The sequence below is a fragment of the Cherax quadricarinatus genome, chromosome 72 (assembly GCF_038502225.1).
Source record: "Cherax quadricarinatus isolate ZL_2023a chromosome 72, ASM3850222v1, whole genome shotgun sequence".
NCBI lineage: Eukaryota > Metazoa > Arthropoda > Malacostraca > Decapoda > Parastacidae > Cherax > Cherax quadricarinatus.
Window position 1 is genome coordinate 6,863,554 of NC_091363.1, and position 14,061 is coordinate 6,877,614.

Consider the following 14,061-nt stretch of genomic DNA (forward strand, 5'->3'; position numbering starts at 1 on the left):
TTTCATGAGTTCCTCCTCCAATAGCCTTGCCTGAGGCCAAGCTTTTTTGGTTCTTGTTTGGTCAACCAGCTTAGTTAATCTTGAAGACTTGTACACTTGCTCTGGTAATATTTTTGATATCTGCTGTAGCAGGTTGAAGGGTCTTAAGTCCATAGATGTTGTTACAGTGAACTCATATTTTGCTTACAGCACCCTTGTTTTTCAATGGGTTTATTTTATACTTACTTCCACATCTCTCACTCCAATACATTATGGAAGTGTGTAGGTTTTGAACAAGACCTTCTTGTATCTTCCATGTACATATCATGTATCTCTCTCTCTCTCTTCTCTCATCCAGAATGCATATTCAGTAGTACTTTGAGGTATTCTCAGCAGTTTAAATGTTCTATGAGGGCAATTTTTGAGTCCTTCATTCTTTCCATATCAGTGCAGCTGAAATGTGTTACTACTGAACACAATGTTATTTTCTATTGTCCACGGAAAGACTGCTTACCGAAGTGACTCATGCTTATTTTTGTAATATTGGCAAATATGAAGCACTGTCTAGTGTTTTTATTTTTGGTATGTTTGATATGTGGACAAGAAACGGTAAAGGCACTAAAATAATGCCTTGGGGTATGGAGCTTTTAACTCTGCTAAGAATTACATTTTGCTTTATTTCCTACTATTGTTTGTGTTCTGTAGTAAAAAAAATAAATATCCATTAGCTATTGTTGCAGTTATACTTAGTGAGCTGATTTTACATGCTATCACTCAGTACTATCACTCCACGATCATGTTTGTCAACTGCCTTCGCAAAATCCACGTAGACCACATCTACATTATGGTTCTCTTCTTAAGCCACCATAATTTTGTCATAATGGTTTTCTATTTGTGATAAGCATGATCTTCCCACTCAACAGCCATGTTGGTTTGGGTTATGCAGGTCACTCTTCTCATCAAGTTTGTAATTTGGCACATCACCCTTTCAAAGAATTTTATGAGTGATGTTAGTGCTATTAGACCGTAATGTTTTGCCAGTTCTCCTTTTCTGTTTCTATGGAATTAGTGTTTATGTCTCTGATTGCGGGTTCTATCCCCGCCTGTGGTATGGTTTTTTTTTTTATGCCGCATAATTTGTAGGGCAGTCAGAGGTAATAGATAAGCTTTCTGTAGCCACTCGGTTTCTTATTAGTAGACTGCTGAACATTGCTTCATACTGGTCTCCTAAGATTTCACTAATTTCTCTTCAGTTATCAGTATATGAGCTTCTTGCAATTAATGGGCCAATTCCACAGGTGTTTCTTGACTTTTGATTTTATATGTTTAGAAATATTTTTTTTTTTTTTTTTTTGCAATTCTCAGGACAGCTTTTTGCTCCATTAGTCTCTTTTCTGTCTAGTATAAATGTTTAAGTTTCTGCTCTATATCAGTAATCTCTTGGTTTAGATCATCTCTCCTTTGTTCTGACATCATTTAGGCAATTTATTCACATTCTGTACCTTCTACATCCTGTTTCTTTACTGGATCTCCTAGTAGGCTTTTTTAGTGAATCACATTACATAGACTCTGTATGCTTCCATACACTGGTATGGGTTTTATAGCACAGTACACAGAATTATTTCCCAGGAAATGCTTGATAGTACGTACTTTGTTTTTTTTTTGCTTCAGTCAGTTTTCAGATAACTGAAGTAAAATTTACTGAATATTCCTTCTCATAGACTGTTGCTGAAGTTTTTCATGCCTAAATTTATACTTGGTTTTACTTGTTCAAATAAATTTTTCAGAATCCCGTTAGCTCTCTGATCTGTGTCTGTTGGGCTAACACATTTTTAGGGACTATTTTTAGTATGACTCTCTTTACCATCTTCTATTACACATTTGGGAGGTTGAAATTTCTGAAGATATTTCAAACAAGACTCTCAATATTTTCAAGGTAACTATCTACTTTTCTTATATATTCTATGAATTCTTTTGCTGTTGCTGGTAATGGTGTACTGTATATACGTACAAGGATTTACCAAGATTCTTGTTTTCCACTTTAATACCTAGAACTTCTATTATATCATTTGATGAATTCAATAGTTTTGCACAACAATGAGTACTACTCCCTGGGACTTATTTATTCTCTCATGTCTATAAACATTGTAATTTTTGAGGTATATGGTACAGTCATGTATAAGGGAGAGAGGGAGGGAGGTTAAGAGGGTGTATAAATCTAGGATGAAAGACGGGCTTTCAAAACTCACTAGGCATATAAGAGTTTGTTACATCTGCCTTAATGCAGACATGTGATCTTTGATGTGCTGTTGAAGTGTAACCATAGAAATATCTACAATACCAGGGATAGTGAATGGAGAAAAGTGACTTAATGGATGTGCTGTTGGAGTGTATAGTAACTTTTATGAAAGAATACAGGGTAAATCAGTTAGCCAGACTCAAGTCCTGGAGGTGGAAAGGGCAGTGCCTGCACTCTGAAAGACAAGTAGGGATGTTGCAATCCGAGGGTAATCTGAGTGTGATGTTGGCACATTTCTGGAAAGACAGCAATTGACTGAATGATGATAAACGTGTTTTCTTCTTGGGGTCACCATGCCTTGGGGAAAAATGGCTGTTGAATTAAAAAAAAAAAATGGATTCAGGAAAGCTGGTAAGCCAGACATGAGTTTGAGATAGGAAGTTCAGTGCACACAATTTTAGAGTCAGTTAACATGTTGCAGTTCAGTGGGTCAACATTCGACAATAATATTTATACTCTCCTAGAAAGGCAGCTAGGGAGTAAGTTAACATGAACGTATTTTCAAATTTTGAGTTTATACCTTCATGAGAAATGGCTAATGGTAAAAAAAAAAAAACTGTAATCTATTGATTCGTGAAATCATAAAAATACCAACTGGTAGTATACTGTCATTGTCTCCACCAAGGCATTTGTAAACAACATTCAGAATGAATGGGGTTTGAACCCATGGCAAACTGGTCCTGAAACTAGGGAACCAGAGTTCATTAGCCTGCTAGTTTCAGGTCTGGCTTACCATAGGTGTGAACTCCATCTGTTCCACAAGTTACCTTGTATTTCTTTTAACTTTGACAGATTCAGTTTATTTGGCTAATAGCCTTTGTGAAAAATAAGACTGACAATTCCAACAGGCAAGCAAATGGTCGCAGCAAGTAAACACCAAGCACTCACCGAGTAAACACTCAAATGGTCAACTTTCTGGTTGTCAAGGCAAAGCTACTTTGCTTATAAGCCACTGATCAAATAAATAACTAGCCTTGAATACTGCTGAGATTCTTGCAAAACATAGAAATGAATGAAAGAAGTAAATAAATATGGACGTAAAGAGCTATTTATTTTGAGCTTTCACTAATTAGTTGAAGACTAACAAAAGCAAATTTTCATTAAAAACTTTATCAATAATTCCTAAGTACTGTATGCGGGTGTATCTTCAATTCTGCATTCGAGAATCTGACTATGTAAAACAATTTGAGAATTACTGTACTCCTTTTTCAGTATTTTTTTCAGCGCCTTGAGTAATATTACATCGGTAAATATTCATGTTGATATATAAAATTTTCTCCCACAAATACATAAATCTGAAATATATATCAATACACATATACATATGCAACATCTAAGAATATTTAAGATGCTGTTATTAGACACCTGACAGTCCAAGTACAATACAAACTGAAATTGACAAAAATGAAAGAAAATGTGAGCACAAAATAATACTGTAAAGTAATATTTTTTCAAGGAGGGAACTGATGTTTAAATTTACAGGAAACTAAATTAAATACCTAAAGTAATGTACATACATTATATGGTTTACTATGCCAATCACTATGGAATATGTAATGATAATCTGGATAATGATATTGCACTTTCCATATAATTATTACATATTTACACCAGTAACAAAAATCAGTAAAACAAATCAGTGGATGATAATTCCACTTAGGTTCAACAATACAGTAATAGACATTTAAAAAAAAAAATGGCTCTGCATATATATATCAATAATAATGAGCACAATAACAAAATTCCTGCAACTACATCTTAGGCCATTAAATCTATAGTATATAAAAAGTCACTCATTATATTTCTCACAAAAGCATATTATACCATGGGCCTCTTTGTAGTTTTTTCTTTCATAAACAACAATACATGTTACTCATACTGCTGTACAAAATCACAGAGAACATAATGATGCATGTGTGTTAACCCTGTGTTAAACTACACTGGCACTATTTAGGTGTCAGAATAAGTTAAATCAAACCCAGGAGATAATACACATGATAATATTCATGGGAAAAGGTAACCTACTGACTGACTGACTGTTTATCACATGAAGGCCATATTGTACTTATCATATGCACTTTTCCTTCCTAATTTGGCATTAAATTGTCCTAGTAAAAAATAAAAAGTGCAGTACAATAAAAGTACACAATGGCAACTCTCACACCTGAATCATTTACATAGACACTTTCATTAAAGCTTGTGTGGATAAACAAGACCATTATATATAAAAGGGCACCGATACTCTACAATGCTTCGCTCCAAATCAAACCTCACCGACTATTTGAAAATATAACTTACAAGGATGCTTTCACCATTTAATCACTGCCCAGAAGTGACTGTAATCTATTCTACTTCCTTGGTACAAGAAGAAGTTGCCATACAGTAAAAGTCAGATATTTGCTTTGACTGTATAAAATGCTGCTGTATGGTCTCAATTTACACTCTATGGATATTTGGATTTTAATATACAATATCCAACTATCTCAAAAAACTAAATTTCCCATCCTTTTATTTGCAGTAGAGAGAACCTTAAAATCTCAATTATGTAGCATACATGGTCACTGTGGATAGTATTAAAAAAATGAAATAGCATACCTTCCATCTCTCTACACAAAAATGTATTTTGCATTACATTAGTACATATATATTAAAAAACTTAAATAATCCTATTTAGTGTTAGATAATAAACAGCATTTAAGACTGCACAACAACCAGTTCTTCTATAAGTGTACAAAACTTGTTATTCATTAAAACTACAATCAGCAAATTTGTCTCGTGGTAAAGGTCGTACCACACTTTCCTTTTGTAAGACTTCAGGTATTTACTCAATAAGTTATATATAAAGCAAGTAACCTTCAAACTAATAACCTTTATTCTACCTCAAAGGTTTAATGATCACATTTACTCAAGAATACCTAAGGCATCAGCTCATATACGAGAAGTTCAATTTAGATTATATAATAATGATGTATAGTTAGAAAATTCATTGATTGTTTGTGCTTCACTGCCTAATTTAGTCATTAATGGATATCAATGCTTTGTATCATGAATTTTTTAATTATAGTAATTATCACAATAATAAACTGTCATTAATTTAATGCCAAATTGCTTTCAGAGTAGAAATTCTTTTACTTTCCATTCCACAATAGGGTTTTACAATAATAATAAACAACAATAACCATTTCATTTTATCAGAGTAAAGTTCACAATTAAATGTAACCATATCAACCAGCACTGTTTACTTTTCATTACAACAACAATCAAAATAATCTAAAATATATCAACACTTACTGCCCTATTGTAGGTTAATGTTTATGATTACCAAACATTAACTTTCACTGCCCTCTTTTAATGTTCCTGATTAATGTAATTAACACAGCAAATTCCTCCTTCAAAGTAAACACACCACTGTAACTTGTGTAAGTATTAACTACTTTGCTTGCTTCTTCAAAGTAAACACATTATCATGACTTATGAAAGTATTAACTACTTTGCTTGCTTGTGCTTTGTAAGCTTAATTGTGAGATGAGCCAAAACACAATGCGGGCAGGCCATCTCTGGCTGGTCACTGTGATACTGGTCCAGGAGAACCTTAGCTGTGTTGCCCAGTAAGCCAGGAACAGTCATCACCGATGTCTCCATTTGGGGAAGTACTCGTGTCTGTTATTGATAAACAAAATATATGGTTTCACACTTTACATATAACAAATTAAAGCTTGAATAAAATTTTGTTTTAATTTTAATTTTATATAGTGCAAACAGTTTCACTTTTATTCAAGTCATGTCACTCAACAATAGGCTAGGTAAGATTTACTGAAACATACAGTATTACTATATACAAGGTAGAAGACAACCACTCTCTTCAGATTATTAAGATGTGACCCACAACAGTCAACTAACCTCAAGGTGCAATATCTACTTACAGCTAATTAACCCTTTCAGGGTTTCGGCCGTACTAGTACGGCTTATGCACCAGGGTTTTTGACGTACTAGTATGCCTAAATTCTAGCGGCTTCAAATCTAGTGAGAGAAAACGGCAGGCCTACATATGAAAGAATGGGTCTATGTGGTCAGTGTGCGCGGTATAAAAAAAATCCTGCAGCACACAGTGCGTAATGAGAAAAAAAAAACTCTGACCGCGTTTTTGGATTAAAACAGCGACTTTGCACTGTATTTTCGTATGGTATTTATTGTTGTATTCTAGTTTTCCTGGTCTCATTTTATAGAATGGAAGACATATTATAGAAATTGAGATGATTTTGACTGATTTTACAAAGAAAACTACCTTGAAATTGCGCTCAAAGTAGCAGAAATGTTCGACTTTTACCAAAGTTCAAAAGTAAACAAAGCATGCTATGCGTCCAATACACGTCAACTGGTGAGTCTAATATTCTTTCACAAGAGTGCTGATAATATTTATACCATTTCTACACCAATGCAGTAGTCTGCATAACAATAAATCTTCTATTTTTTTGCAAGAATAAAAATTCAAAGTGGAAAGCAAAAGAGTGTAAGAGGGGCATGGGGACGTGACTAATGAACAGAGGAAATGTTATTTTAGTGCCAGGAATGTCTTTCTTGTTTATTTTGGACCCTATTCGGAAATTGGCATCTTTTGAAATTTGTGTGAAATTGGCAAAATTGCTAAATTCTGACCACTTTATTGGATAGTTGAAATCAGTAATTGGGTGGTTTCTTGTACTCATTCGATAGAAAAAATAGAGTTCTAGTGAAATAGTTATGATTTCTGTCGACAAGTACACTGGAATTGGCCGAAAATAGAGCTCAAAGTGGGCAAAATCGCCAATGCGTAAACATCGTCGAGACCGCTAGCTTCGCGAGAGCATAATTCCATAAGTTTTCCATCAAATTTCACACTTTTGGTGTCATTATGATCGGGAAAAAGATTCTCTATCTTTTCATAAGAACAATAATTTTTTTTTTTTTTGAAATTTGGAGGACCCTGAGAACAAGTTTCTGAGAGGGCCTGTCGACCCTGAAAGGGTTAAACAGAGGCAATAAGTGTAAGGAAACTTGCCCATATGTCTTGCCTTACTCAGGATTTGAGCCCAGGTCCTTCAGGATGTGAGCCAATGCTGTACCATTAAGTTACAAGTAACAGATTTGTATTGGAAGATTTGTTCATGCCATTTACAATACAGTACAATTGTTGTTGCTGCTATTGCCTCTTCTATGGCAACTGTACTACTGCTGCTACTACTACAGTGGAACCTCAAATATCGAACTTAATCCGTTCCAGGAGTTAGTTCTAAATTCGAAAAGTCTGAAAAGCAAAGCAATATTTCCCACAAGAAATAATGGAAATGCAGTTAATCTGTTCCAGAAACCCAAAAATATTCACAAAAAAATACATTTTATAGATTCACCTCCACCTCCTCCATACTCTCTCCCTCCAATCTGATATTCAATCTTTCATCACCTAATCTTTTTATCCTCATAACCTTACTCTTTCCTGTGTTCACCTTTAATTTTCTTCTTTTGCACACCCTACCAAATTCATCCACCAAGAGAAGTTGCAGAGATTGGTGGATGAATTTGGTAGGGTGTGCAAAAGAAGAAAATTAAAGGTGAATACAGGAAAGAGTAAGGTTATGAGGATAACAAAAAGATTAGGTGATGAAAGATTGAATATCAGATTGGAGGGAGAGAGTATGGAGGAGGTGAATGTATTCAGATATTAGGGAGTGGACGTGTCAGCGGATGGGTCTATGAAAGATGAGGTGAATCATAGAATTGATGAGGGGAAAAGAGTGAGTGGTGCACTTAGGAGTCTGTGGAGACAAAGAACTTTGTCCTTGGAGGCAAAGAGGGGAATGTATGAGAGTATAGTTTTACCAACGCTCCTATATGGGTGTGAAGCATGGGTGATGAATGTTGCAGCGAGGAGAAGCCTGGAGGCAGTGGAGATGTCATGTCTGAGGGCAATGTGTGGTGTGAATATAATGCAGAGAATTCGTAGTTTGGAAGTTAGGAGGAGGTGCGGGATTACCAAAACTGTTGTCCAGAGGGCTGAGGAAGTGTTGTTGAGGTGGTTCGGACATGTAGAGAGAATGGAGCGAAACAGAGTGACTTCAAGAGTGTATCAGTCTGTAGTGGAAGGAAGGCGGGGTAGGGGTCGGCCTAGGAAAGGTTGGAGGGAGGGGGTAAAGGTGGTTTTGTGTGCGAGGGGCTTGGACTTCCAGCAGGCATGTGTGAGCGTGTTTGATAGGAGTGAATGGAGACAAATGGTTTTTAATACTTGACATGCTGTTGGAGTGTGAGCAAAGTAACATTTATGAAGGGGTTCAGGGAAACCGGCAGGCCGGACTTGAGTCCTGGAGATGGGAAGTACAGTGCCTGCACTCTGAAGGAGGGGTGTTAATGTTGCAGTTTAAAAACTGTAGTGTAAAGCACCCTTCTGGCAAGACAGTGATGGAGTGAATGATGGTGAAAGTTTTTCTTTTTCAGGCCACCCTGCCTTGGTGGGAATCGGCCAGTGTGATAATAAAAAAAAAATAATAAAAATAATTATAGTTTTACATAAACACAACAAATATAGTGTTCAATTATGTATTAATAAATTTAAATAAACATATAAAATAACATTTTACTTACCTTTACTGAAGATTGGTGATGGCATCTGGAAGATAAGGAGGAGAGAGGGAGTTGGAGTTAGTGTTTAGAAGGAGAATCCCCCTCCATGAGGACTTCAGGTATCAAAGCCCTCTCTGGGGTTACTTCCCTTCTCTGTCTTTTAATGCCACTAGGACCAGCTTGAGTCACTGGACCCCTGTCTCACAAAATAACTGTCCACAGTCCTCTGTTTCTGGTGCCTCTTTAAGATTTCCCTAAAATGGGACATGGTTCTGTCACTGAACTTGTTGCAAAGATGACTTGTTTCAGCTTGGTCAGGGTGGTACTTCTCCACAAACATTTGGACATCATTCCACTTGGACATCATTCTACCTCTGTATTATTTCCTTCTTCACATCTATGGTATTTCTCACTTTCTTTACCACAGGGGTATTACTAGCAAGTTTCTTTGGGCCCATTGTAGCTTATTTCACAGTCCCACACGCACTAAACGCAATGAAATAATCATAAAATGTTTGAATGAGAGCACAGGTTAGTGTTCACTCAAGCATCAACAAAACCAGACTGGCTCACGGCGTCTGTGCGGGGACGCGGGCAGAGCAGGCTGCCGGACAGGTCCAGTACCCAGCGAGTTTGATAATAGGGACAAAGTTGCTTTGAAAAAAGGGTTCTATTTTCGAAGTTCGATAAGTGATACGTTCGAAATTTGAGGTTCCACTGTATATTGTTATGCCGCCAACACTGCTGTTGCTGCTGCTGCTGCTGCTACTACTACTACTATTAATACAACTGCATTCCACATAGTCCTATGACTAACTTTAGGGCCTGACTTAACATCCCAAGCCTTAGCCTAATCTTAGCCTGACCAAGAGTGCATGGAACTTCACTGAAGTTATATCTACACCCTATATTCACCATTACCAAAGTTTGTCAGACTCTTTTCTTTCTTTCTTTCAATGCACCAGCCGTATCCCACTGAAGTAGGGTGGCCCAAAAAGAAAAAGAAAAGTTTCTCTTCATAAATTTAGTAATGTCTACAGGAGAAGGGGTTACTAGCCCCTTGCCCCTGGCATTTTAGTCGCCTCTTACAACACGCATGGCTTACGGAGGAAGAAGTCTGTCCCACTTCCTCATGGAGATATGAGGAAATAAACAAGAACAAGAACCAGTAAGAAAAAAAGAAAACCCAGAGGGGTGTGTGTGTATATATATACATGCTTGTACATGAATTTGTAGTGTGACCTAAGTGTAAGTAGAAGTAGCAAGATGTATCTGAAATCTTGCATGATTATGAGAGAAAAAAAGACACAAGCACTCCTACCATCATGTAAAACAATTACAGGCTTCCATTTTACACTAATCAATACTGTATAGTCATTATGACCAAGTTAGCATAAGAAGAAGTTGCATCTGCTATTTGAATGTATATTTGTGAACCATCTAGGTAGTAGGTTGGTGGACAGCAGCTGCCCAGGGAGGTACTACCATCCTGCCAAGTGAGTGTAGAACGGAAGCCTGTAATTGTTTTACATGGTAAGATCTCTGGTGTCTTTTTTCTGTCTCATAAATATGCAAGATTTCAGGTATGTCTTGCTACTTCTACTTACATTTAGGTCACATTACACATGCATATACAATCATATATATATATATATATATATATATATATATATATATATATATATATATATATATATATATATATATATATATATATATACCTAGGTAGTAGGTTGGTAGACAGCAACCGCCCAGGGAGGTACTACCGTCCTGCCAAGTGAGTGTAAAACGAAAGCCTGTAATTGTTTTACATGATGGTAGGATTGCTGGTGTCCTTTTTTCTGTCTCATGAACATGCAAGATTTCAGGTACATCTTGCTACTTCTACTCACACTTAGGTCACACTACACATACATGTACAAGCACATATATACACACCCCTCTGGGTTTTCTTCTATTTTCTTTCTAGTTCTTATTCTTGTTTATTTCCTCTTATCTCCATGGGGAAGTGGAACAGAATTCTTCCTCCGTAAGCCATGCGTGTTGTAAGAGGCGACTAAAATGCCAGGAGCAAGGGGCTAGTAACCTCTTCTCCTGTATATATTACTAAATGTAAAAGGAGAAACTTTCGTTTTTCCTTTTGGGCCACCCCGCCTCGGTGGGATACGGCCGGTGTGTTGAAAGAAAGAAAGATATATATATATACACCCTTCTGGGTTTTCTTATATTTTCTTACTAGGTCTTGTTCCCATTTATTTCCTCTTATCTCCATGGGGAAGTGGAACAGAATTATTCCTCAGTAAGTTATGCGTGTCATAAGAGGCGACTAACATGCCAGGAGCAAGGGGGTAATAACCCCTTCTCCTGTATACATTACTAGTTAAAAAGAGAAACTTTTGTTTTTCTTCTTAGGCCTCCATGCCTCAGTGGGATAGATCTAGTTTGAAGGAGGGAAAAAAAATTAAGAACCAGCTTGATTTTTATATAAAGTCAATGAAAGCAGAGCTGTATTGTACTATGGAGACTAGTTTAAACTATCTTATAAATTAATACTGTCCACACAATGAAGATTTAAGTTCAGGACCACTAAACTTCAAGTTTAATAAAATAAACAAGCCACTATTACACAATAAATTGTTAAAAAAAAAAAAAAAAAAAAAAAAAAAAAAAAAAACTAAGGCTAGATTTGACTTCATCACACTGTTAGTTCTTGCATTTTCATTTAACATGCAAAATATCAAGCACTAAAGATAAGCACTATTAGACACATGTAGACCAAATATATTAAACAAAAAATATGCACTCTATATCAGAAAAAATTAATGTGAAGAGCAAGAGAAAATTAAAAAAAGAGAGGATATACAGCCCATGCTTTCCTTAACCAAATTTTTTTCTTCAACACGTTGGCTGTCTCCCACCGAGGCAGGGTAACCAAAATATTCTACATAAATTTTTGCACCGCTATTGTGTGTGTTTAAGTTTTAAGGTTAAAACAATTTATAGGAAAAAATTATTTATCCAGTGTGAAAAATCTGAAGTATTTATTAATCTATACATTAATAAATTTGACTGAAAAAATATTTATAATATATGTAGTACCTTGAAATCTTTCTGAGTGAAATGATGTCCACAAGTAAATAAGACACAATCTTTTTCATGCTCTTTGGGGACCTTGCCTCCACCTTTTGGTTTGTGGCTACCACTAGATATAGAGCCTCTTGTTTCTGCCTTTTTACCATGGGCACTGTCATCTTTTTGAAGCTTGGCTATATCTTCCTGTGTCAAGTTAATGCTGTCTGAACCCTTTTTTGTTAGTACATCTAGGGCCATGTCCAACTGACTGGTCTCTTCATTGAATGCAGAGGTGGACTTGCTGCCCTGGCTGGGCTCAGCACCAGGCTGAATACCACTGATGAGAGCCAAAGCATCCACATATTCCCCTCCAGCACCTCCTGTTACAAAAAATAATAAAGCAAATAATATGTAATAATCCTTTCTGTATTTCTACTGGATGGTGTTCATGGAACTACTACCTTAAAATATTTAGCTGCTTAACTTGCTTCAGTCACATGCACCCTGACAAGATAATTCCTGCCTCCCATCTGGTCTAGGGGTTTTCCTATGATGGTCTCTACACCAGAATGAGTGGTGCCTTTAAAGGATACTAAATAACAGGCACATTTCTCTATACTGTTCTGCAAAACAAACTATAAGAGATAATGAAAATGGCAACAATAGGCTTTTATTCATAAAACTAATTTAGTGTCCCCCTACTCTTAACAAAATTATAGAGCAGGTGAAACTCAAATCCATGACAGTCAAGCCCTAAACTCACAGACCACTATCATTGTTGGCACACGAATGCAGACGAGATATTCAGTCTTATAAGTATGGAATGCTTATCAACATATGTAACACTAACACTATCACTCCTAATGACATTTGCTCTATACTTGTTTACTGGATATCTTGTCTGCATTTGTGTATCAATAATAAGGTGGATAAATTAGCCATTTCCTATGAATAAAAGCCTTTATATACTATTTTTTTTTTTATAATTTATCCCCTTAGTTACAGGACATACTACAGTATTATAAATATGGCTCATAGTGATCCAACAATTAATGTAGGCAAGTGCTGGAAGAACTACACAACTGATGACTACATTGCAATTATCAAAGAGGCAATTGACAAAATGAAGGAGTTGACCAATGAAGCTGTGGTCAAAGGCGATTAATTCTCCTGAGGGGTTTTCTAATGCTGCTAATGAGTACTGGTAGCTTGAAAAAAGGTTTTGAAGATATATAGTGGAGGCAAATGTAGAGCAACTGTTAGAAATACAAGACAAAGAGCTGACAAATAAGGAAATGGATGAGATGCAGAGATCAAGGAAGATGAAAAACATAGTGAAGATGAGAATATGGTTCTAAAACTAACAGAATAATTCTAAATTTGATGTCAAAGTACAGTTGACCCCCGATTAACGATATTTTTTCATTCCAGAAGTATGTTCAGGTGCCAGTACTGACCGAATTTGTTCCCATAAGGAATATTGTGAAGTAGATTAGTCCATTTCAGACCCCCAAACATACACGTACAAACGCACTTATATAAATACACTTACATAATTGGTCACATTAGGAGGTGATCGTTAAGCGGGGGTCCACTGTATAGGATAAATTATTACATTCATGGAGAAGAGCTAAACCCATAAAGGTTATACAGTGCCTGAGAAACAGTGGTAATCAAATTTGATCTGAGGAAGGCAAGGGTAGCTCAAATTCATTAAATCAAGAGCCCTCCACCAGCATCAAGGCTTTTAATTTAAAGGGAGTGTAAAGTACAGTTCTAGTAACATGAGGGACTCTTATGCTAGACACCAAGGTTGAACTCCTTCAGTACTTTTTCATTTATAACTGGAAAGACAAACAGAGAGGCTGCAAATATTGTATACAAATAAGTTAGCAAGGTCAATGAATATTAGCACTTACCAGCCTGGAGATGACTGATAACAGAGGTACACAAATTGAGGCAAAACTTAGTTGATAATTGACTGAGCACCTTCATGGCTGGGTCACTGTTCGGGTCATCAGTGGCTTCACTATCATTCGGTGCACCATCACTGTAGAAAAAAATGTGTCATGCTACCGTGCATGCTTGAGGCTGATATAATATAGGGACTAACATGA

At 36.3% G+C, this 14,061-nt stretch overlaps 1 protein-coding gene across 6 annotated transcripts in view; it reads right to left on the reverse strand.

Annotated features, from left to right (window-relative positions):
* Positions 1-280: 280 nt before the first annotated feature.
* ca (RCC1 and BTB domain containing protein claret) overlaps positions 281-14,061 on the reverse strand; it is a 110,458-nt gene continuing 96,677 nt past the window's right edge. For all 6 annotated transcript variants that reach the window (XM_053800391.2, XM_070100356.1, XM_053800390.2 and 3 more), the window contains 3 exons: positions 13,864-13,994; positions 11,972-12,324; positions 281-5,938 (listed from right to left, as the gene is read on the reverse strand). In XM_053800391.2, coding sequence (XP_053656366.1) covers positions 5,765-5,938; positions 11,972-12,324; positions 13,864-13,994 — 658 coding nt within the window. In that variant the 3' untranslated portion in view covers positions 281-5,764. The remainder of the gene's footprint in view (positions 5,939-11,971; positions 12,325-13,863; positions 13,995-14,061) is intronic.